The sequence below is a fragment of the Sarcophilus harrisii genome, chromosome 4 (assembly GCF_902635505.1).
Source record: "Sarcophilus harrisii chromosome 4, mSarHar1.11, whole genome shotgun sequence".
Taxonomy (NCBI): Eukaryota; Metazoa; Chordata; class Mammalia; order Dasyuromorphia; family Dasyuridae; genus Sarcophilus; species Sarcophilus harrisii.
In genome coordinates, this window is record NC_045429.1 from 15692319 (window position 1) to 15717328 (window position 25010).

General features: G+C 44.1%; 1 protein-coding gene across 7 annotated transcripts in view; it reads right to left on the reverse strand.

The window, feature by feature from the left end:
- The window catches only part of NFIA (nuclear factor I A), a 429987-nt gene extending 419565 nt beyond the window's left edge, over positions 1 to 10422 (reverse strand). For 5 of the 7 annotated variants that reach the window (XM_031969010.1, XM_031969012.1, XM_031969011.1 and 2 more), the window contains exon 1: positions 3891 to 3993. In XM_031969010.1, coding sequence (XP_031824870.1) covers positions 3891 to 3917 — 27 coding nt within the window. In that variant the 5' untranslated portion in view covers positions 3918 to 3993. Of the gene's footprint in view, positions 1 to 3890; positions 3994 to 4605; positions 4627 to 10196 lie in introns of those variants that run through there. The other 2 variants (XM_031969009.1, XM_031969013.1) reach the window with 2 other exon arrangements.
- Positions 10423 to 25010: the final 14588 nt, after the last annotated feature.

A 25010-nucleotide genomic window follows, 5' to 3' on the forward strand; every position in this document is an offset into this window, starting at 1 on the left:
TTTCCTTCTTCGAAGTTAAAGTTATCAAGGAAGGTAGACTCAGGCTCCTATAAAAGTTCCACCTCCAACAGTAGAATATTAAACTTCCCTAAATTCTGGGCACATATTTGGAAAAAAAAAAAAACTGAATCATCTGCCTAATACAGTGCTTCCCACTGGCGGACTTTCTCATAGCCAGGACATGTTGGGACCAAAGCTCGGCGCTATTCTGGAAGCAAAGAACCCAGAGTCTGCCTTAAACTCCAGAGTGAGCTCACACACACACACACACACACACACACACACACACACTCACACTCACACTCACACACTCACACACACACCCTCCACTTTAAAGACTTCAGTCCCATTTCATTTTATAGAGCAAAGAATAACTTAGCTCCAAGCAATTCATAGATTATGGTAAAGCTCAGTGAAAGGCATGATTAATCATAAAAACATTTTACAATATTCTGAAGTGACTTTTAAATGGGAAATGACAATATGATCTAAGTGTCTGGTGCTCCCTGGTCACTTTCCAATCGTCCCTACCTGCACACACAACCCACTGCCATCTCAGTGTGCAGAAGAATACCATAGACATGTGTTTACTAATTATTAAAATTGAATTCGCTCCGTAGTTTTATGTCAAAAGTACTCAGATTTTATTTTCCCTCAGAGGCCTCGAGAAAGTGGTTTTGTTTGCCTAGATCCATTTACAAAATCACAAAGTTAAAAAAAAAAGTTAAATTTAAAAATATTTTAAAGCCATCTTGTGTCATGTAAGCTTTAAAAAATATACCAAGATTAAAATGCTCTCTTTAGAGAAATCTACCAAACAGTTCAATCTTGAAAGGCTGAACAGTATCACTGGCTTCGGTATACATGGTTATTGTTACTAATTTTTAAAATGGCAATGTGTTTTTATAAATCATGTTTATATCATCGCAAACACAATCCTAAGCTCAGCAATATTCCAATATCGTCCAGCGAAAACAAAGACCATTTTATATGTGCACACACATACTCAGGAAGCAAAGCTAAGTGCTATTGATAAAAATAAAAAAATAAAAAAATAACCTTCAGTTTCCAGACCTAGCATAGTCGGAATCAGTCTCTACAGCATTGATCTGATGGAAACTAAGAACCATTATCGGCTGATATTTCTGGAATCGAATATTGGGCCAAGGCTCACCTAGAAATCGCTGACGAACTAGCACTGTGTGGCACTGGCGGTGTTTGGGCATAGCCTGCCTGTGTGTATTCTTCAGGAAGCCTTTGATGGCCTGGTCAGAGTGTCCAAAAACACTGTACAAGGTACATGGACCCTGTCCTTTCAGTTCCAGTTTTTCCACGGTATTTTCTGAACCAGTTTTTTTTTTCCTTCTTTATTTTTTTTAAAATCAGTAGTAAGAAGGTTTTCTTTCTAAAACGGTCCCTAAACTTTTCCAAACATGCCGGAGCCTTAAATAAAATTATTATCTAATTTTTGAAAGTGTAGGAAGTCAACTAAGCCAGTTTAGGGAGAGTGTTTCAGCCTACATTTTCTTCATAAACAAACACAGGAGTGATTCTCTGCCGCTTTTCCAGAAAAGAGGCCTGCTGAATCTATTTAACTCTTTCCCCCAAATGCTGGAGGAATAAAGTTTATATCATGAGATAACAGTTCATTAACCAGAAGCAAATCATCTTTAGCTTTTCTGAAGGTACTGCAGGGCCTACAAAGGAGGAGGGAGGTGCTCAATGATAAATATTAAGTAATTTTTTTCCCAACGCCACTCCAAATGGAGCTGATGGACAGAGCTGAGAGACTGGGTATCCTGGGTCCTATGTGACTCGGTCTGTACCTGTGGCTCAAAAGCTGGCCAGACTCAGCCTTCAGATTCGGAGCCTCAGAGGCTCATTCAAAGTCTCCTCCACTTGAACCACATCCTGAACTCCAGGGCCACGGTGAGCCCAGCCAGAGAGCTGGGGAAACTTTCCTCAGAGTAACTAAAATCCCAGAAGTTTAGAGAAAAACTTTTTACAAAGATCAGAAAGGCTGAATCCCCTTTATTACCTCGTTCCCTTCCTACCAAAAGGACAATCTCAACCCGGATGGGCACTAGAGCCTTCTGAGATTAAATGGCTATTATTAGGATGATTACTGTGAGATACAGGAATGATAAAGTTGCATATAAAAAATGAATCCCCGGGACTACATGGAAGAGGAAAATCCTCCGTTTCTGGGGCTCGGTGAGGGAGTTCTAGTTAAACCGTTATTCCCTGCTAATTGAAGGCATGTAGTTTAATGTCTGAACTGTTGGGGGGGGGGGGGGGAGGATTAGAAGGGAGATCTGAATAATCACTATTTGAATAAAACACCTGGAAGGAGGTGAACATCCAGCAGAGATACTCAAGTATCAAGAAGATTCGCCCCCATTAAAAAAAAAAAATGAGAGAGAGAATTTTAAAAATCACTTTGCCTTCGTGCCTTTAAGTCTATGAAAATAAATAATGCCTCCTCTCCAGGATCCGGGAAGAAGCCGGGAATAAGCCATATTTTGAAGGGAGTGGAGGGGTGCCTGAGGGAGGGGGAGGGGTTGAGAGAGGGGGGGAGAGAAGAGGGAGGGAGTGAAGAGAGAGAGTTAGGCAGAAAGAAAAAGTTGCCCGAAGTCCAGAGCCGGGAGTGAAGGGAGAGGCGCAGCCGCGGCGGCGGCTCCGGCTCCGGCTCCGAGGAGAGCCCGTCCGAGAGAGCGAGAGGGAGGCCGGACGCTCGGGGCAGGGCGGCCGGGCGGCCGGCAACCCGAACGTGCCCCTCGCCTAACAGACCCCCGGCCCTTCCAGAGCAGCCTCAGTGAAATTAACCACCCGCAAGAAACTGACCCAACTCCAGCGGGCGAAACGCAACTTTCTGGGAGCGTTGCGTTTTCTCGGCGCACACGCACCAAAGTTTCATTTCAAAAATGTTTCTTAAACGCAGGGAGAAAAATTTTCAAAAGGTGGAGAAGGAGGAGTGGGGGGGGGGACCCAAAGGAGACTGACACCGCACCCCCGGCAAATGAGAGGGCCCGCGCGAGTTCACGCAACCCGTTTTCGCGGAGAAGGTTTGACGTCCCCGTAATCCTAGTCTGGTGACAACGATCGAACTGGGGACAGCGACGGGAAGGGACCCTTCGCCTCCTGGAAACTCCGCTGCCCTCCCGGCAGCCGCGGGACCCAGATCGCCCATACGCAGGGCCAAAAAGTAGAGTTGGGGGGCTGGGGAGGGACGAGGGGGGAACGGAGCGGGGAAAGGGGAGCTATTTTGGACGCAAAATCCCCCAAATTGCCTCCGCGCTTCGGGGCTTTACGATTGCACTGTTTTTCAAATCCCTTCCGTCGGGGGCGGGGCGGGGGAGAGGCTATCTCTTTCCGTGGGTCCTTAGCCCCCATACCCCGGCCGGAGGCGCTAGGGCTGTCCTTAATCCCCCTTCCTCCCCGGTCCCGATTTCAGCTGGCTGGGAGTGACAGGGACTCGGACCCGGCTCAACACGTGCGGATCTCCGGAAAGCACAGCCCTCTTCTGCACTGGACACCCCCCCCCCCCATATTAATTAAATCATTAATAAGTGGGCGCCATTAGCCATGTGCCGGTGCCCGCACAAATGGCCGTGGAAGGCGAATGCAACCGAATGGAAACAAAGTTACTTTCTTAAAGCTGTATATCTCCCACACGCAGGGAGAGCGAGAGAGAGGGAGACACGCACAGAGCCAGGCACACCCGGAGGGAGGGAGGAGGGAGGGAGGCAGGCACATGCACAGAGCAGGCAGAACCAGCCCGATTGTCCACCGCCGCCCCCCCCCCCCTCCCGCGCCCGCCCGCCCCCCTCCCCCCGCGCGCCCAACCTCTCCCCCACCCCCCACCCCCCGGCATCCAAACATCTGCTTACCTGGGTGAGACAGAGCGGAGAATACATAACTGCTGTGGGGGCTTGTGTGTGTGTGTGGGGTGTGTGCCGTGTGGTGTGGTGTGGTGGGTGTGGTTTGGGTGTGTGTGTGGGGGAAAAAGAGAAAAGAGAGGGAGAGAGAGAAAGAGGGAGGAGGAGGAGGGGAGGGGGGGGGGGAGGAGGAGGAGGAGGAGGAGGAGGAGGAGGAGGAGGAGGAGGAGGAGGAGGGGGGAGGGAGAAAAAAAACGCCCCTTGCTTTCACATTTCCAACTCTGCTCAAACTGCAGCTAGCGCTCGCTCACGGCCCATGGGCTGAATCCCCGCCAGAGTTTCCCCAACTGGCTAGGCAGGGCCATGACCCAGGCGGGTATAGTACACTTTCCCCCCCTCCCCCCTCCTCGGCTTTTTTTTTTTTTTCCTTTCCCGCGTCAGCCCACAGGCTCCTCCAGTCCCCGGGAGCCAGCCAGAGCTGTTGGTCTCCTCCTCCTCCTCCTCCTCCTCCTCGTCCTCCTCCTCCTCCTCCTCCCTCGTCCTCCTCCTCCTTTTCCTCCTCCTCCTCCTCTTCCTCCTCCTCCTCCTCCTCCTCCTCCTGCTGCTGCTGCTGCTGCTCTTCTTCCTCCTCCTCCTCTTCCTCCTCCTCTTCCTCCTCCTCCTTCTCCTCCACCAGCACCAGTGCCACCACCTCTTCCACCACCACCACCACCAGCACCACCACCACCTCCTCCTTCTTTTCCTCCTCCTCCTCCGCTCTGCGCCTCACAGCCACGGCCACAGCCACCGCCGCCGCCGCCGCCGCCGCCACCGCCGCCGCCGCCGCCACCCCAGCAAGCGAGCGGGAGGGAAGAGCGGGAGCTAGTGCCATGGGCTGCGGATGGGGGGGTGGGGAGAAGAGGGAAGGGGGGAGGGCTGGGGAGGGGAAGGGAGGGGAGGGGGTTGCGTGCTGACGGCCAGCCCCTCCTCTTCTTCTTTCTTCTTCTTTCTTCTCTCTTCTCTTCTTCTTCTTTCTTCTCTTCTTCTTCTCTTCTCTTCTTCTCTCTTTCTCTCTTCTTCTCTCTCTCCCTTCCCTTCCTTTCTCTTCCTTTCCCTTCTCTTCCTTTCCCTTCTCTTCCCTTTCCTTCCTTTCCCTTCCCTTCCCTTCCTTCCCTTCCCTTCCCTTTCCTTCCCTTCCCTCCCTTCCCTTCCCTCCCCTTCCCTCTCTGTCACTGTATGTATCTGTACATTTGTATATTCTAAGGGAACGCAGTGGGAGCACACACACACACACACACACATACACACACACACACATACGTACTGTCGCTCTTCCGGACCCGAAGGGCGACCACACTAGGTGCTTAAGCAAACAAAACTACTTTTCCACATTTTCCCATCACCCCGTCAGCCGCAGAGCTTTAAGGAACACGCGGGAGCAACTTTCCCCACTTCACGCACATCACGGAACTGGTTCTTTCCAAACCATTTGGCATTCCATATTACCTTATCATTTTTTTAAAGAACCGGTCTATCTATTCTCCCTAACAACGGCGAAACTTTGAAATTCCGGGACCTCGCCGGAGGAGGGTTGATGGTTAAAATTACGCACTGGGACACTGAAAACTTTCTCCAAGCTCCTTCCCTGCTTATCTCCTTCCTCAGCTGGGGAAGGGGAGACTATTTCAGAAGAACTCTTCAAGGCCAAAGTAAGGAGGCTAGGAGAAGGTGGGGAGTGGGGGAGGGAGGAAGGGGCGGGGTGCTGGAGAAAGGTAGCCTAAGATTAATGAATGTCCTGGCCCTGTGAAACTGGTGGGCTTGTGCCCCGAGGAGACATCAAAAAAGTTCTACCGAGCTCAGAAACGACTGTATAATTTTAACCACCTGGTACGTTTTTAAAAGGGGAAGGGGAAAGTGGAGAATGGAGGGTCTGTCCTAAGAGAGGACGCCGGGACGGTCCTCAAAGTGTCTTTAGAATGGTCCTTTAAAATCCAAAAGCGAATATTTCTTGAAAATGAACTTTCCTGTAACTGATCCAACTCCAGGGGTGTCTTACCCGGCTCCTCTTCCTTCCCTCCCACACCCAATACTTATAACAGCCAGGAGCTTCCTGCTATGATTTTAGATCAGTGAGGTATTGTTTTGGCAGGGGAAAAAAAAAAAAGGTTTAATTTTTTTTTTTTTTTAACGTGGAAAGGTGCCAGGAGACCAGTTTTCCTGGTTGATTAAAAAAAAAGTCTCCAGTTCCCAACATTAGCATATCCTCTGGAATAAAGAAAAGGAATTTCTTCCCTCTTCTTCCTATTCCTTTGCTTTTCTTCCAAATCTACAACCATGGACCTAAAACCTTCATAACTCATTCCAAAGAGAAAGGAATAAAGGATCATGCAGGAAAGCTCTGGCGCAGGACAACCTTCAAACTAGAGGAAAACTACAGGGTGCCTGACAGTTAAATAATAAAAAAAAAAAAAGTCCAGGGAGCAACCCTCTTTACATACAATGCTGTAGTTCGAGCCCCGAGGTGTTACTGGAAAAGATAAGGCGCATACAGGAGTCTTCTTAAACATGCAATATCTGTCTAAAGGTTTTTTTTTTTTTTTTTTTTTTTTTCCAGGGCTGGGAAGCCCAGCTCCATCCTGCCCTTCCTTCTCCCAGGAAACCTTGGGAAAAGCCAAAAAAAAAGCTAAGGAGGGAAGACAACGGCCATGACTTGAAATCTTATTTCATCAGTCAATGGCAGTCTTTGCTATTGGTCCTGATCCAGACTGACTGATGAAGTGGACGGGGATGGAAGGGGGAGATAGGAGAAGAGGTGTGTAAGAGAATAATAGGTGTATGTGGGGGAAACAGAGACACATAGGGAGAGAGACAAGAGAAAGAGATGGAGAGAGAGACAGAGATATTTCTATCTCTACTGAGACTGGGAACTTCATCCAGGTTTCCTAGTTCCTCGATGCGAATTTCTGGCTGACCGTCCTGACATGTAACTGAGTCAGTCTCTCTCTCTCTCTCTCTGTCTCTCTCTCTCTTTGTCTCTATCTCTCTCTCCTCTCTCTCTCTTCTCTCCTCTCTCTTCTCTTCTCTTCTCTTCTCTTCTCTTCTCTTCTCTTCTCTTCTCTTCTCTTCTCTTCTCTTCTCTTCTCTTCTCTTCTCTTCTCTTCTCTTCTTCTCTTCTCTTTCTTTCTCTGTTTACTTCCCTCCCTCCCTCTTTCCCTGTTTCTCTCTCTCTCTCCTTCTATCACTGGGAAGCCCTTTTCTACATGACGATTACACTCTTGCTTTTCACAACGTGGAAGACACATTTTACATCTACTTCTGCCCTTTTGGTTCCTAAACTGCCCCTACTGTGGGGCAGCGGTGGGAAGGGAGAGGGATAGAGGGAAAGCGCTGGCATCTCGCCTTATCTTTTGTAAAAATAAAAAAAAAGAAAATGAAATAAAGAAAAAGAGAAGAAAAGTCCCTGTAATATTTTCTGCTTTAAACCGTTTGTTGCCGAAGAGGCTAACCCGCAATTTCCAGCTTTCTGCTCTGCGGTTGGGAGTATTATCATAAGTAACTTTTGGCGCCCTGAGACTTTTGGATATGGGACGGTTGTTTGCGCCCTCTAGGCAAGGGTTGAATCCCAAGCCCTTCCACATCCGCTCTTTCCTTCTCTCGGTCTGGCTCGCGCTCTCCCTCCCCCGGGCTCGTCCCCTCCCTTCCGAAAAAAAAAATAAAAAATACCGAGCAGAGCCGGGAGGGGACTCCTGCTGCCTCCGGGAGAACAGAACTCCGGCAAATAGTTACAGTTGCCGAAGGTCTGGTAACTTTCTCCCCCAGCAGCCCAGATTCAAACGCTCCCAGTGAAACAAAAGTGTCAGATTTGGGCGATATTTGGCCTTTCTCCCTTCTGCTCAAAGTTGCCAAGTTAAACCAGTCGGTGTATTTTTAAAGGGGATATTTTGAAAGGTGTGCAAGGAGAGAGCAGGGGATGGTGGTGGAGAGAACGAGAGGGGGGAGGGGAGGGGAGAGGAGGAAGCCTGGAAAGGAGACCGACTGTGGACAATATAGTCCCACCTAGACCCGGTAGGGTGTAATTACATAAGTAATTAATTGTCAGGAAGGATAATACCTCCTCCCCCCGACACCCGATTGGAAATAACCGCCTCGATCATTTATTTTGCAAGTGCTAGGAGGCTGCCTTGAAATGGGATTGTCTGTGAGCGAAGGAGGCTCCTGCCATGATCTCTGCTATCCATATTCTTGCTGGCAGGCTGCCCGGCGTTGCATTTGCTATGTTTTATTTGCAGAAACGTTACCTTGCCAGCCTGAGTGAAATCCTCTTAGATATATAAATTACGTCAATAAGGTTTCACTTATGCGTCCATCTCAAATACCTTTCATTTCCAAGGTACTTAATGGCCAGATCTTATTAATATGGGGTGGGCTTTGATACCCGAGGCATGGAAGTTCCAAGTGGACTAGAGGTGACCACCCCTACCCCTAAGAACAAGCGGAAGCCAAGGCTGTTTAGGAAGCCCCATTTGGGGTTCAGCCTTTCTTTCTCTCCTCCCCCTGCTTCCCCACTGAGCCACAGGCTGGTGGGCTATGTACGAGCCGGAGGCATCTGGATACCTGCGTGCAAAAATCCCGGATGCTAAAGGGAGCTGATGGTCAAACCTTCGCATTTGCAAACTGAAAAGCCTCTGCACTCTCTCGCTTAGATGGGAATTTAACTCAAATAGGGGAAAGAGCTCATATTCTTTTCCTTTCACTTCCCAACAGGATTAGGTTTCGACACTGATCGCAGACAGGGTGGGGGTGGGGAGGAAAGGGAAGAGAGAGACTTTAGTGAAAGGCTGCCAATTACGGACTCCAATACAAGCCGTAGCAGTTGGTTTCTACTGGAGCGATGTCAGGCACTTGTCGCAGAGCTGGACTCCAGCAGCCAGCGAGCCATTCAGTCAACTCCCACACGCATCCCCTTCACAAGGGAGGAGGGAGCCACGCGGGGAGAGAGATGGAGAAAGGATTCTTTCCCTTGCTTCTTTTGTACGATTGACCATAGAAACGTTAGTTATAAAAAGTTAAAACAAAACAAAACAAAAAAACCACCTCTTTCTGGCCCTCTCTTCCTCCCTTCTTCCTCCCAGTGACAAAACAGCTGTCATTCCATCTGGGACACAGCCCAGGCCAACAACCTCGCTCTTCCTCCCTTAGGCCCCTTGCTTATAATTCGGCAACGCAGCAAGTTTCACAGACTAAGTAAGAGCGGTTAAGACCACCAGACTTTCCTCCAAAGAACTTTGCGAGCCGGCGCCTTGAAGCCACGGGCGCTTGGACCACTGCAGCACACAAAGCCAGCTGACTGCAACAGACCGGGACTCGATCGCGCTCTATCTACAATCCTGACCCTTTCCCCGGCGGGGCCGAGATACTTCTGCTTTAAGGGTTTGAGCCCCTAACCTCGAGAACAGCTCAGATCATTTCCTAGGTTCCTATCTAGGGGGAGCGGGGGAGGGGTAAAGAACAATCTTTTAAAGTTGTCGATTTCCCTGGCAAAACGTTTCCGGTATCTTTCCGCGTGCGACAAAGAAGGCATAAAACTCATGCAAAAACTGCGGCTCATCAGTATTTTCACTTAAACCACCACAACACTCCCCTATTGTGTTAGCTCAAGCCGGAAGACTTCGGTAGCTTTGACAGGCTCTAGTACACCATCCCCTGCCGAGCGCAGAGAACTTTAGACATCCTCTGCCCCACCCCCTTGGCGATTTCGAACCATACTACACCCAAACTTTCTCCTGATTGGTCAAAGACCCTGTCAATCGTCCGTGTTGCTAACATTGATTAGAGGATCGAATAGTCAATTATTCCTCGGTCCAGACCTTGCTTTTCGGGTTAGGTTGACTGCTGAGGCTAGACGTCTTTTTACAGAGCCGAGCACGTAGGGATTCCCCCCCCCCCCCCTCCCCTTTCTGGAACCGAGCAAGCGCTTGGAGGGGGAGAAAAAAAAAATCTGTCAACCTCAGCGGTTTTCTCAAATCCCTAGGAAAGAAGAAGAAGAAAAAAAAAAAGAAAAAAAAAAAAAAAAAAAAAAAGGAAACCCGGTCTTTTTGGTGCATATCTCCATACCCACCCACACTGCTATCTCTTGCAAAAGAAAAAAAAAAAAAGATGCAAAACCAAGCAAACCCCAGAAAGCACATCACAGTAGACATTCCAAGCAAGCACTTAACGCGAATGCACCCGAAATCATTTTAAAGTCTTAACCATTAAGCACAAGCCAATCTAGCAACATCTTTGTTTATAAAGCACGTATCATATAAACGCAAAATAGAAAGTTGACGCATCACGTACCATTGCAATGTAAAAAGAGTACGTGAGAAACTTTAAAGGGTTCAGACGAACTGCTTCATTGTTGCCACCTTTTTTTTTGCATTTTAAAAATATCTAAATAAACTTGGAACCGTTGAAAACCCGGAAGAGATTTTTTTTAAGCTGTTGGCCAATTGCAGGCTTCTTGGAGATTTTTTTTTACTCCAATTCAGAAGGATTTTGCAATTGCAATGCGCGCTCTCCCTCTCTCAGTCTCTCTCAATGTCTCCCTCTCTGTCCCTCTCTCTCTCTCTCTCTCTCTCTTTCTCTGTCTCCTCTTTTTGAAAGCGATCCAAGCCGAGCTGGCTGGTTCTCAGATTCTCTCTGGCTTTGCCTTGTGGGCTTTGGATTGTGTTAGACTTTGCAGAAGTTGCAATCGATTCGGCAGCCTTTCTCCCCATCCCCGCCTCCCTCCCCTTGTTTATTTCCGCAATCGCTGCAATTTGCATAGTAACCACGCACGAGGCGGCGGCTGCACGCCGAGGGGAAGCGGCTCGCCCCGCCCCCTGGTCTCCGCCCTCCGCCGCGCGTGGCCAATCGGAGGCCCGGGACTCTGCGCGAGCTCCAGGATTCAGCGCGAGCTCCGGCCGGCCGGGACATCGTTCCAAAGAGAAGGGACCCTGGCTCAGTAGGCCCGGCTCCCGAGCTCGGTGGAGGCGGGGAGGGCTCGGTGCGCGGGGGGAGTTCCCTCGCGGGCGGACGTCGCCGTCCGGAGCCCGGAGGGAGCGTATGCGGGAGGGCGGGCTCCCCTCCGGCCCGTCCACCTGCTTTCTCGGCTTCTTTCCCCAAAGCCTCCCGTGAGGGATGAGGCCGGTTCTCCGGGCTGGGTGAGAGACTTCAGCTCGATTTGCCCGGGGAGAGACCGAAAACCAAAGCTCCTTTGCATTGCATTCAATCAGCTGAGTGCAGAACTCTCGCAGGGCATTGAGGGTTTGCAGCAGCCTTGCTGCATCCTCTGCAGAGGGATGAGTCTAGAATTAGGAAGTCTAATTCGCCTGGGAGAACCTGGGAGGCTGGGACTGAAACATTTGCAGATCCCCACGCACTTCTTTTGCTTTTGCCCATTCTCTCCCCCAAATACGCCCTCGATCACCTCCAAGCTCACTGCAGTGACCCTGAGAAAGGAGCATTTGCGAATGGAGGGCTCTGAGGATGTTGGATGGTACAAAAATCTCTGTTTTCAAAACCAGACTTAGTGTGGCAAGCAGGAGGCTTTCCCTAAAACCTGTACCCCAGGCTGGGGACTATGTGGACCGATTGGTTTGCAAACCGAAGAGCTTTTTGCATCATCAGCTTTAAAAAATTTTGTATTCAAGCTTTTTGTTTTCAGAACACATGCATGGATCATTTTTCAGCATTAACCTTTTGCATCGTCACTTTTAAAGCTCAGGTTTGCTTTCCACCTCAGGCTAATTTTTTTTAGTGGTACCTGGGACGAAGGCACGAAGAAGGGGGACCCCAGATGGGGTGGTCTAGTGTTCTCACCTTCCTTGGAGAAACAGAATGGAGTTCAAGCTAGACAGAGGAGTGGGAGGGATGGGAGAAGTTTCTGTAAATGTCTAAGCATTACTTTTCAAATCATATGTTGGTTGGGAATCACCTGTTCTCTAGTCTTTCCACTACCCTTTCTTTTCATCGCTAGGACATGGGATGGCACATTGTGGTTATGGAGAACTCAAGGTCTCTTGATTCTGCCGCCTCCCAACACACATATAGGTTCTGGGTTGCTCTCCGAATCCTTTGCTTCTTCAGTTAGAACTCAACTGTGAAGATGACTCAAGAGTAAGGAGATCACTTCCCACATTTTACAGACCGGGAAACTGAGGCCCAGAGAAAAAAGGGACTCTGTAGCATCGTAGAATTATAAAGAATTTAAGGGGACATCTAGTCCACCCCTTATTTTCTGTCTGAGGTAGCCAAGGCCCTAGGAAGGTAAACAACTTTCTCAAGCTCTCATGGTACATGAGGAAGGCATTGAACCCAGAAGGGTCTGGTGTGCTGCAGTCCATGGGGTCATAAAGAGTTGGATATAATGGAAAGACAAAGCCTCCCTTTGCAAATCCATCCTTCTTCCACTGGACCCTTTCCCCACAACCAGAACCTGAAAACTGTATCCTTTCTCACTTCACTTTCAGTCTCTTCTCCCATCCCAGCAAAGTGCATGTCCTGACAATCGAGCTGGATTTAACTAATACTCAAGGAATAAAGAGCTTGTAAATTCAGTACTGCAGAAAAATTGCAGCATGACCTTGAATGGGACAGAGGACCTTGCATCTTCCAGATCTTCCCTTTATATATATCTTGCATATACTTACATGCATATATCTTGAACCTCTATTAAAATAGAAGCTCCTTGTTATCTGGGACTTTTTATCCTGGCTCATAGTAGGTTTGTTGATTTTCTGGCTCTTAAATGAGGGATCGTGGACAAGCCACTTAACCCCTGCTGCAACACTGCAGAGTGGAGCCTGAGCCAGCTTACTATGTAATTGGGGAAAATGTAACAAAAGACACAAAACAAAATGTCATTTATCAATGTACAACCTGCAATATGAACAGTTTCATAGTCCCCAATTTCTATTTGCATTTGATACCACAGAAGTAGACCAGAAGCTCCTTCAGTTAGATTTTGAGGTCTTTGAAAGCCAAGGTCATTTGTGCTTTTCTTTGTATTCCCATTGCTTAGAACGGTGCTTGTGGCAGAGTAGGTATGTAATAAATGCTAATTGATTTACTTAACCTCTCTAAGGCTGTTTCCTCATCTTCCAAATGAGAATATTAACAGCTCCTACCACACAAGGTTGTGATGAGTCCAAAAAGGTGATTTATTTAATATACTTGCTGTAAAATTTGAATGACCCAGCCTGATCCTGAGGAAGAGAGAGAAGGTAACCTGTGTGGAGGCAGAGAACTCCAGAGTCAGAACATTTCAGATTTGGTTTATCTCTTGGCCGGTTTTGCTGAACTGTTTTTATCTAGATCAGAGTTCTCTCATCTGTAAAATGGAGAATAAATAATAATCATTTTAGATCATCCCAAGGGCAGAATAGAGATATGCTGAATTGGGAAACGAAGGTAGATGTAAAAACAATTCAACAGGGGACAGATAGGTGGCTTGAAGTATACAGAACACCAGCCCTGGAGTTCGAGTTTTACCTCAGACATCATCTAGCTGTGTGATCCTGGGCAATTCACTTAACCCCAATTGCTTTACCAAAAAGAAAAGCCCCAGAACAAAACCCCCAAACTCAGTAAAAATGTATTTGTAAAAATAAATTACTTTATTCTTTATTTTTCCTTGTGGTTGAATTTTATCATATTTACTGGCTATTTAAATCCCTGGTTTCCATTTTTCAGCGTTTTGTGATAATTCAGAACATTTGCTATATAAAATAAAATAAAATTAGTGAAATTTTAAAAAGAGAAGTTAATAGATGGCATAGCTTGAAATGGGTGTGACCACTCTGATACGTTCTATCTGATCCTAAACTCATCAAGCCTCAGTTTCCTCATTTGTACAATGGGGATAAAGTAAGTGCATCTCCAACTTCCTGGTGTGATCAGAAGGGACTTTATAAATCATCTAGAGATGGGATCTCCTATTTCCTGGGGGCACTTACTCAGACAGGTGGAGGGTAAACCACTTAGACTAGACCTGGGAAAAGACAGAGACATGAGGGAGGCCTGCAGAACCTTCACCACTAGTCAGAGAGGAGGCAGAAAGGAATTGTTCTGCTTGCCATGGTTTTCCAACTTCGCAATGGGAAATGAGTTTGATGTGAGCCAGACCCTCATCAACAGAAACCACTGAATCATGAGGAGAAGGAATTACATGGCTTTTTAGGGCTGCTTTTTAGAACTCTTCATGTTCCATGCATTTGTGCAGATCATCCCTGGGGCCTGGAATATGGTGGAAATGGCTGTGGCTCTAGGTTACAGGATGTGGGTTCAAATTCTGCCATTGACACTATCTACCTGCTTCATACTGAGCAAATTCACCTCCCTTGGTCTTGGGTAGTTATTGTCTTTAAAATAAGGGGGTTGGCCTTCTGGAGAGCAATTTGGATCTAGGCCCAAAGCACCATCAAACTGTGTATACCCATTGCCCCAGCAGTATTTCTATCCCAAAGCTTATATCCCGAAGAGATCTTAAAGGAGGGAAAGGAACCCCCATGTGCAAAAATGTTTGTAGCGGTCCTTTTTATAGTGACAAGAAACTGGAAACTGATGGATGCCCATCAGCTGGGGAATGACTGATAAGTTATATATGAATGTTATAGGGTATTATTGTTCTATAAGAAATGATCAGCAGGATGATTTTTGAAATCATTTACATGATGAAGTGAGTAGAAGCAAGAGAACATTGTACACAGCAACAAGAAGATTATGTGATGATCAACTCTAATGGATGTGATTCTTTTTCACAGTGAGGTGATTCAGACCAGTTGCAGGGCTTGTGATGGAGCCATCTGCACCCAGAGAAAGAGTCATGGGGACTGAGTGTGGATCACAACAGAGCATTCCCACTTTTTGTTGTAGTTGTTGTTTGCTTGCTTTGTTTTTTTTTTCTCACTTTTCCCCTTTTTGATCTGATTTTTCTTGTGCAGCATGATAGTGGTAGAAATATGTATAGAAGAATTGTACGTGTTTAACATACTTTGGATTATTTGCCATCTAGGGAAAGTGGTGAGGGGAAGGAAAGGAGAAAAAAAATGGAACACAAGGTTTTGCAAGGGAATGCTGAAAATTATCTATGCACGTTTTTGAAAATAAAAAGCTTTAGGTTGGACTAAGTGACTATTTTAAGGTCCCTTCCAAGATCCAATGATCAGGCAGTTAGGTGGCACGTTAGATAGAGGCACTGGAGCTGGAATCAGGAAGGCCTGAGTTCTGATTGGACTTCAAATACTTAACCAGCCACCTGATCCTGAACAAGTCACTCCTACCTGCCTCAGTTTTCTCAACTGTAAAATGGAAATAGTCCTCCTACCTCCCAGGATTGTTATGAGGATCAAATGAGATCATGTAAAGCTCTTAGCACAATGTCTTGACCCCTGGTAGGCATTTAATAAGTGCTTATTTTTTCCCTATGATCTCTGACTTTCTGGAAGGCCCAGCTCAGATTCCTTTCCTTCTCTCTGAACCATATGAGACCGCTTCCTCCTCAATTGCTTCTCTGCTGTGCTCTTATCTGCCTCTCTCCTCCATCCTGATCACCTCCTATTTTGAATCATCTCTGAATCATACAAGTGTATGTACTTATCATTTCTCCTACACACACTTAAATTATAGATCTCCTGAGGGCAGGGACTACATTGCTTTTCAATTTATAATCCCCACGCCCCTCCAAAATATAGACTTCCTGATGAGGAAAATCCCTCTACCAAAGCAGATTGGTCTCCAATGTTATAACCTTGACAAGTTCCCCGGGACCCTGTGAGTTTCTGATTTGCTGAGGTTCACACAGAAAATATATGTCAGAGACAGGAACAGAACTCAGATGCTCCTGACCCCAAGGGCAGGGATCCAGGAAGCTCCTCTCATTTTTCTTCTCGTTGCTGCCATTTATTATCACTGGTAGGAGCCAATAGGAACACCAGGCTCTTGACTTTAGGTCCCATTCTTTTTCCCTCCCCACCTTCCCTGATGGGATTTCTAATCTAAGAAATGGCTCCGCTGGTCTCTCAGATGTTATCCTCCAGTCTTTGCTGATGAGCTAGCTGAGTTCATTCTCAGTGATGAGTTTATAGCTCTGCCTTATTTAGTCACTGCAAGGAGGCGGTAAAAGGGAGCTGGACAAAGCCTGCAATAGGATTGGCAGTGTTGGAGAGCCAGTTTAATCACCAATTAATGTTTAGATCTAGGCCCAGTCCTGGCCAGGTTTCCAGGATTCCTACTCACCAGTGGGAGGAGAAGAGGAGGATCAGGGAGAAAGACACATTTCTCCCTGGTTTCCATTGTGAATGTAAGAGATAGAGAAAGATGGAGACAAAGGGAAACAAAGAAAGAGAAAAGAGAAGGAAAGCGAGTTACACTTTGTGAAATTATTATATTATATATAATATGTGTATGTATATATATAGTGTATGTATGTATAATATGTATATATATAGATAACATATACATTCATATATGCATAATTTATTCATATATATGTATGTACACATAAGATTTCTCCCAAAGCTTTAAAAGATTACCTGGTACAACCTCTTCATTTTAAACAGATCAATCAACAAGTATTAAGCAACTAATAAGTTCAAAGTACTGAATTAGGTGCTGGGGCTCTAAGTAAAAAGAATGACTAATCTCCGTTTGCAATAGTGAGCTTATGATTCTAATGGAGGAGGAAACAGGACACAGAAAATATGTACAGAACAGATGTAAAGTTCTTCTTTACAAATCTATGCAAAGTAGTTTCCTACAAGGGAATTTGGGAGGGAAGGGACCAACACTTGGGGGGATCAGGGAAGACTCCTTTCAGAGGTTGGAGTTTGAGCTCTGCCCTGGAAGAGAGGGACTTTACAAAGCTAGGGGAAGAAGGCATGGGCAGGGTTGGCGATGGGGAGCACCAAGGCCCAAAGGGATGTGCCAAATCTGTCAAAGGCCAAGCTGGGGCCTTCTGTTCTTTCTACCAGATTATTAGTCTCTCACATACAGTGTCTGTCTCTAGTGCTTGGGAAAAGGGAGAATGGAAATGGATTATTTTACAAACAGAATAGCTATAAAATGAAGTCAGGTAACCAATGGGGGCTATGAAATCTGTACAGAAGCTAAAAGGAGCCCTGCCTGGAAAACACAGACAACATCAGCTCAGCCCACAATGAGAGAAAGAAACTGGGGTAACAGGAGGAGGCTGCTTTGGAGGAGAAACTCTACTCCTGGAAACTCCCCAACTGAAGCTCTAGTTGTACTATAACTATAGTTAGCAGGCTGCCGCCACAGCTCCTGAGGACAGTTTGCTTGGATAAATAACCCACCAGGTTGGCTAACATTGGCTCTTGGGTCTGGACCAACTAGTGAGGAGGATCCCCCGTAGGCATGGAGAGGAGAAAAGGGGAGGCCCTCACTAAAGGAGATCATCTTAGGGTACTTTGCTTTCCAGCCCATCCTGGACTTTCCCTCATCTATTCATGGCTCTCCTTGACCCATCCACCCTTTCTTTGTTCGTTCATACAACCAAGAGTGGAATAGATCAAAAGATCTGTCTCCAGAAGATGATTTCTTCCTTCTTATATCTTTTGTTTATATTGTGGCAAGAAGGAACACATGGGTTAGCCAGTCCATGATGAAGTAGTGGAGTATCTGGAGCAAGCTATGGACTTGCAAATCAGACAGCCCTGGGGAAGGTGGGAGGTGGGATAAGGGCAGAAAGCAGAAGGCAGAGAGCAGGCTCTAGCGTCCTGAGCCAGTCACCCTTCTCTGGACCCTTCTCTAAAATTAGGAAGTGGGAGGGAGCAGATTCAATTGGATATCTCAGAAACTTCTCTAATAGTTGGGACCAGCCTGAAATTGAACAAATGGCCTCCCTCATGAAGCTCTGAGTTTTTCATCAGTGAAGGTATTTAATAGAGAAAGAAAAGCCTATGGTAGAATTGGGCTAGAAGTCAGGAAATCAGGGAACCCCCATCTTCAAGGTTCAATGGCTTGTAGACCACAAGCATCTCACTAAACCACTCTGGAAAATGGGAGAGAAGATACATGTGTTTCCAGCTCTGAGACTTTTTTAAAGAGAAGCAAAATGTAAATCCTAAAATATGAGTTATTACTATGAATAATTATAATAATAGCATATGCCATAAGTGTGTCTATATGTATGTTCCTTTAAGTGCTACAAAGGATTTGCATTCACCATTTCATTCTTAAAACAACTCTATTAAGTTTAGTGTTATTATTATTTCCATTTTCCAGATAAGGAAATTGAGACTCACAAGACTTATGAGATTGATACAGTTAGGTGAGATTTGAATCCAGGTCATCCTTATTCCAAATTTATCAGCATAATGGCTGTCATATAAGAGATTTATGCATTTACAAAGGAATCTGAGTTAAGTGACCTTCCAGATCCCCTGGCTCTAATACACTGTAATTCTATGAATTTCCTTTGGGCAATTCATTTCCTTTTTCTCCATCAATCTTTCTCCTATAAAATAGAAACCTCTTATCCCAGAACCTAACCTGTCACACTACAGAACAGCATTTAGGGCCTCGGGTAGAAATCACCCTCTTCCAAGTTAAGTCCTTCTTTTTCTTCTTCCAATCAAAGCATTTCTGAGATCTTATTCTCCATCACCAGGATTGAGTCATGCCTTTGGTAACAACCCTAGAGACCTGGGACATTAATTTAATTGCTGATTAATTTAATAACAAAGTAATGGGAACTAGAAGGAAACTTCAAGAGCATCTTTCTAACCTATCTTTCTTATCTCACAGAGGAGGTTCTGATTTTCTCCATATCACTCAAGTTATCAGTAGCAAAGCTGGCTTTCAAACTCAGTTTCTCTCATTCCAGATTTAGCGTCCCTCCTTGGGAAAGTCTACATTCGTCGAATACCTGACCTCCCCACCGTGGCCTCTTAAAATCCATCCCTAATTTCCTTTGGAGTTAAGCTCATATGACATTTCCCCCAAGTCCTCATCCCTTATCCCTTTAGTAATTTGTATTCTCTCCTTCTTCAAATGACATGATCTTAACATTTCCCTCCAAGTATTCATCCCTTATCCCTTTAGTAATTTGTATTCTCTCCTTCACATTACATGACATTAATGGTTTAATCATGGTATTCCCATAGCAGAATGGAAGCTCCTGGAAGCCAGGGTCTGTTGTTAATTTTGTTTTTAATGGCCCAAGCATTAGAATTGTGTTTGACGGTTTGGTCATGTATACTTATTGTGTATCTAATTTATATTTTAATATATTTAACATCTACTGGTCATCCTGCCATCTGGGGGAGGGGGTGGGGGAAAGAGGGGAAAAATTGGAACAAGAGGTATAGCAATTGTCAATGCTGTAAAGTTACCCATACATATAACCTGTAAATAAAAGGCTATTAAATAAAATAAAAAAAAGAATTGTGTTTGAACAGAAGCAATCCAATTTAGATTGGCCAGAAGGTGTTACTATATACAGTACATATAGTTACTACTAGAGTAGAAAACTTCAGGTTTTATGAAAATCCTGGAAGAAGCAAACATTATATTAACAAAATCCATCCCAACATCATCCCAAACAAAATCCATTTCTTATCATCGAGAACATATGAATATCATTGTTTTATCTCTATATGTTTGTTCTATTAATAATGGATGCTTTGTAAACCACAAAAATACCTCTATTTTTGCTGATGTCCCCTCCTCTTGTTCTTTTTGTTCTAACGCTGGAGTTCGAGTAGAAAAACATTCTTTGTGTAACTTATAAAAATGATGAATGGTCCCTAAAAGACTTTTTTTAATGGACCTAGAAAAAGGAAAGCAATTGTTTTCTATCCTGGATCTTATGAGTACAGAGATGGGTTTTGGGGGAATTTATTGCTGGAATACTCAGCATTTTATCAGGCATGAATAATGCCTGGATACATCAAATATTCAGTTCTCCCACCTCCAACTATTCCCTAAAAAGGCAGCGAGGGAGGAAGGGACCAGAGCCCTTTCCAGAGATTCTGGGATTTGAGCATAAATTGGACCCTGTGTGTACTAAAGAATAAAATCTGAAATTAAAGAAAGATGTCAGAAGAACTGAATTATCTAAAGGTGAATAGGGTGCCTGATTTGTAATCAGGAAGACCTGAATTCAAGTCCTATTTCAGATACTCATTAGCCATGGGAGCCTAGACAAGTTACTTAGTTTCCTTATCCAAAAAATGAAGATAATAACAGCACTTACCTCTCTGAGTTGTCCTGAGGATCAAATAAGACAGTAGATACAAAGTACTTAGCAAAGCTCAAAGTCCCACAGTAACAATATTATTAAAAATATAGTAATTGTTTTAACTCAAACTTGGAAAGAGGGCTGGCTTGAAACCCATTAAATTTAAGTTTGTAGGGAAAGTGGTGCATTTATGCAAAAGGTAGTGAATGCTTGTCCTTCAGAATGCTTCCTATTCATTCATTCTCCAGCTCTTACAAGAATGATTAATTTAGCAGCCAGACACATGGCACACACATTAACTATGGCCCTCTAGATAAGAACATTTGCCAGCCCATCCTTTGAAAAGCTCTCTCCGTGATGAAACCCCACCAAAAGCTACACAAAGAGTAGCATCAATATATTCAGCTTTTATACTATTAACTAAGTTTAGCAAATCTGCATAGAGAAGCGAATGCGTGCTCTCCCAGTACCGCCATACTGTCCATTTGAGAGAAATCTTCGATTTATATTGTATAGATCCTGTATACACAATGGTATTTTCCCTTTGCCTCTCCTGTTAGAAAGTGAACTCCTTGAAGGCAGGATCCATGTTTTTATCCTTCTTTGTATTCCCAGTATTTAGGCCAGAGCTGGCACACTGGGAGGGATCCATGTTTATTGATTGATTCTCTTTAGCTTGACTGAGAAGGGATGGGGGAAGGAAACAGAAATGGAGAAAAAGACAGAAGCACAGGGAGATAGAGAGAGAAGCTAAGATTCCTCCTGGAGTGCAGGAGCCTCATCCAACTTTCCTAAGTGCTGGGCTATGGTGGCTGGCTTCCAGAGGTGGGACTGAGCTTAGTGACGTCTGAGTGTCAGACAAGCTGCAGCGTCCTGGACTTCAGAGACGACTTTTGTCTTGTCATAGCTAGTGCTTAATACAGGCCCCTCCAAACAGAAGGCAACTAATAAATGTGGCGTTGTTGAATTGATACCTGCAGAGCCTATTATCTTAGAGCATAGAATAAATTCCCCTTATTAAATTCTCTCTTAAATATGTCTAGAAGAATTGCACATGTTTAACATAAAATGGATTACTTGCCATCTAGGAGAGGGGATGGGGGAGAAGGAGGGAAAAATTTGGAACATGAGATTTTACGCGGGTGAATGGTGAAAATTATCCGTGCATATGTTTTGAAAATGTAAAGCTTCGGGGCAACTAGGTAGTGCAGGGGATAGAGCACAAGCCCTGAAGTCAGGAGGACCTGACTTCAAATCTGGCCTCAGACATGTAACACTTCCTAGCTATGTGATCCTACACAAGTCCCTTAGCCTCAATTGCCAAGAAAGAAAGACGCTTTAATTTTAAAATAGATAAATAAATAAACTTTAAAAAAATAATGTCCTAGTTAGGAGTTATATGAATTGAGAGAAAGAAAGAAGCTTTAATTTAAAATAGATAAATAAATAAACTTTAAAAAATAATGTCCTAGTTAGGACTTATATGAATTGAGGTAAAATAAAATGAACAGATCCGGGAGGGAAAAAAAAATGACACCATAACAAATGAATTATTTTGAAAAGTTTAATGATAGTAATAAGCCAAAATCAACCATGATTTCAAAGGACCTGGTTGGGAAATGTCACCCTTCTCTCTCCTCACTGAGAACTAGGAGAAACTTTTCTCCCCTTCCAGAGTTTCCTCTTCCTCTCCCATCAGAGTCTAGAAAATCTGCAAACATGGCCAAGAGGGGACCTTAATTTACCTTACAGAATGAAACGCACGATTTGGGAGATATCAGCATTTGGAAATTTAGTTCAACTACTTTTATGAAAGATTTTTTTTTAAATCCATCTTCCCCACCTCTTTCACCACAGGGCAAGGGTGTGTGTGTGAGAGAAAAAAAAAGTTGGATAATTAAAAACAAAAAATTGTTTTAAGTTATATCTGAGTTACTGAGGAAAAGCAGCTGCTTATTTTTCTCCTTAAAATTTAGTCTATTTTTCTCAAGGTCAATATATAATTGCTAGGATTTTAGTGATTTAAAAATGATTTAAACATTCTTATCGATCAAATATGATTTAGGATCCTAACCCAGGGAAGGGAAAGGAGAGACTTTCTGGTAAATAACAATGTTGCAAAAGGAATTAGCTCTTTCCCAAATGAAATGTTTCTTAATTAAAAAGTTATTGAAGTGTTTGCTCAGCCCCTCCTCTAGTTCCTTTCTCCCTCCCCGGCAGCATCAGAACATAAATAATGACTCACCAACCCCAGTTTTACAAGCACCTGTATTGTTTGCAGAATTAGTCTCTCACTCTGATAGTTTCCATTTGCTCATAGTCTTTGTTTTAAAAATTGCTTACTTGTTGTAGAAAGTTACTTCTAAGCTTCAGCATACATTAGGGTATAAAAAGTAGCCAGCCTTCCTGGGCCTGGAGAGAGAAATTACATTTGCTTATTTTGAAATACCAAAAAGTTGCTCAAGTTTTTGTTGCCTTTTCCTGTGATACAAGAAGTTTGGTATGTGTGAGTCCAAAGTAGAGACTTGGGAAGCATTATCAGTGACAGAGCAAATCGCTGGGAACATAACAGCCCCTGGACTTGTTCTTTATTTCTTTTTGAAGTCGATATAATTCAAGAGATAATAAACAGGAGATCATTGACTAGTTTTTGTGGCAAATACAAGTTTATTCACGTTACCAAATAATTCACCTACTCATTTCAGACCGGACAAAATGGTCGAATGAAGTTAATGATCAAATTAGACTTTGTCTTCAAGACAAGTCTCTCTGACTGTCAGCAGATGACTTCTTTTGAGTTTTATTTTATTTTACAGATGGAAGAGTGGTGACAGACCCAGATTTGAATCCTGGAAGATCATTGGTTCAGGGCTGGTCTCTGACACTGTGCTGGTGGCTATGTGTTCCTAGACACATAAATCTCTCATTGCCCTAGACCAGACTTCAAGCTTTAATAGAAACTGGACCACTAATCCAAACAAAAATCCCCACTAGCCACATGTTAACTTAGTTTTAGGATGTAATATTATCTGTATTTTATTAGATGATTTGATTGTAGTCCCCAAAAGAGAAACTGTGAGGGTGTCCACTTATTGGATAATGGTTAAATAGATTGTGTTACCTGAATAGAATGGAGTATAAATGTACCTTAAAAATGATGAAATAGATGGTTTTAGAAGAAACTCAGGAAAAAAAAAACCTGTGAACTGATATAGAATGAAGTGAGTAGGACTAGGAAAATAAGTTGTACAATGACAACAACATTGAAAAACACTTTGAAAGACTGTGGACACTGATGAGGGCAATGATAAACCTTGAGATCAGAGGAGTAAATGAAGCTAAATCAAGCCATCACCTCCCACCAGGGAGGTGATGGATTTAAAATCCAGAAAGAGATATGGAACCCTACTAATTTTTGGAAACCCTACTAATGTGGAAATTTGTTTTGCTAGATGTACAAAGAAATAGTACATTTGTAAAATATTTTTACAAATACATATTTGTAAATATGTATTTGGGGTATGGTTTTAAAAATTCTATTTGGGAAAGACAGTAAGAAAGAAAGAAAATCTTAGAGTTGGGAAGGGCATTGGAAGATAGAATGCCATAGACGGAAGGGACTTTCTTTAGAATAAAAATGTTGTAGTTTAAAGAGACCTTTCTTAAAACAAGGAATGATATAGTTCCAATGGCTTCAGAATAAAGAATATTCTAGTGGGAAGAGGTTTTAGAATATAGAATATCCGGAAAGGCTTTAGAATACTCAGATTTCAGAGCTGGAAAGGATCATAGTCATTCATTCAGTCAATAAGCATGTTTATTATGTGCCAGGCTATGCTTAATGCTGGAGAGACAAAAAAGAAGCAAAAGAGAGTTCCTTCTTTCGAGGAGCTCCTTGTCTGATGAGGGAGACCACAAGCAAACCAATGTGGATGAACAAGCTATATACGACATAAATAGGAACTACTTAACAGAAGGAAGGCACTGGAAGTAAGAGGAGGTGAAGAAAGGCTTCCTATAGAAGGAGGAATTGTAGTTGGGACTTGAAGAAAGCCAGAGAAGCCTCAGAAATGATCTAGTCCAATCCCCTTAACTAGAGTGATGTCTTACTTTAAATCTCTGTAGTTTGGGAAGAAAAGAAAATGTCCCAGAAAAGTTATTACTTTAGAAATCAGTGGCTTTTCTTGATACATTTGTGAGGAGGCCTCTTCTTTATGAAAACAGATTGTGCTAACCCTGACTTACATCTATTCTAGAAGGTTGAACCTAAAATACCTGTTCCCTCTCATATCACATCAACTTTGAAATCCCTACGACTCTACATTGGAATATTGAAACAGCTGCCCCATATACACATGAAGTTAGATTTGCTGGCCCTGGGAAGGGAAAACATGTTGGAAAATAGCATTCGGCTATCGTCAAGGACTTGGAACACAGCAAGCAAAGGAATCGGAGAGCTGTTCTCTGCTCTAGCCCAGTAGGCTCTTTGTGTTCAACATTTCCAAAAGTTCAGGCTCTAGTCTTGTCAATGGATATAATCATTCCCTTCATCCACTCAAGTCCCAGGGCACCCTTGTCTTTGATTAGAAAGTAGCCTTCCTGAATTATTGTGGCAAGATTAGGAAATGAATGGGTGACCAGGGACCATTGCCAATGTTATTAGTCTCCCTGCTCATCACTGGAACAACAGACACCAGGCGTTTGCTCTGCTGGCCCCCCCCCCCTTCTGATGACCACAGAGACTTCACAGCCTGATAGGATCTGTGGGAATTCAGTAGGTGGTCTTGCCTGAGTCAACTGAACAATGTTCTAAGGCAGTGGTTCTCAAATTTTTGTTTTCAGTATCTTTATCCTATTAAAAATTATTGAGGAGCTGTCCAAAGCATTTTTATTTATCTGGGTTATATTTATAGACATTTACCATATTGGAA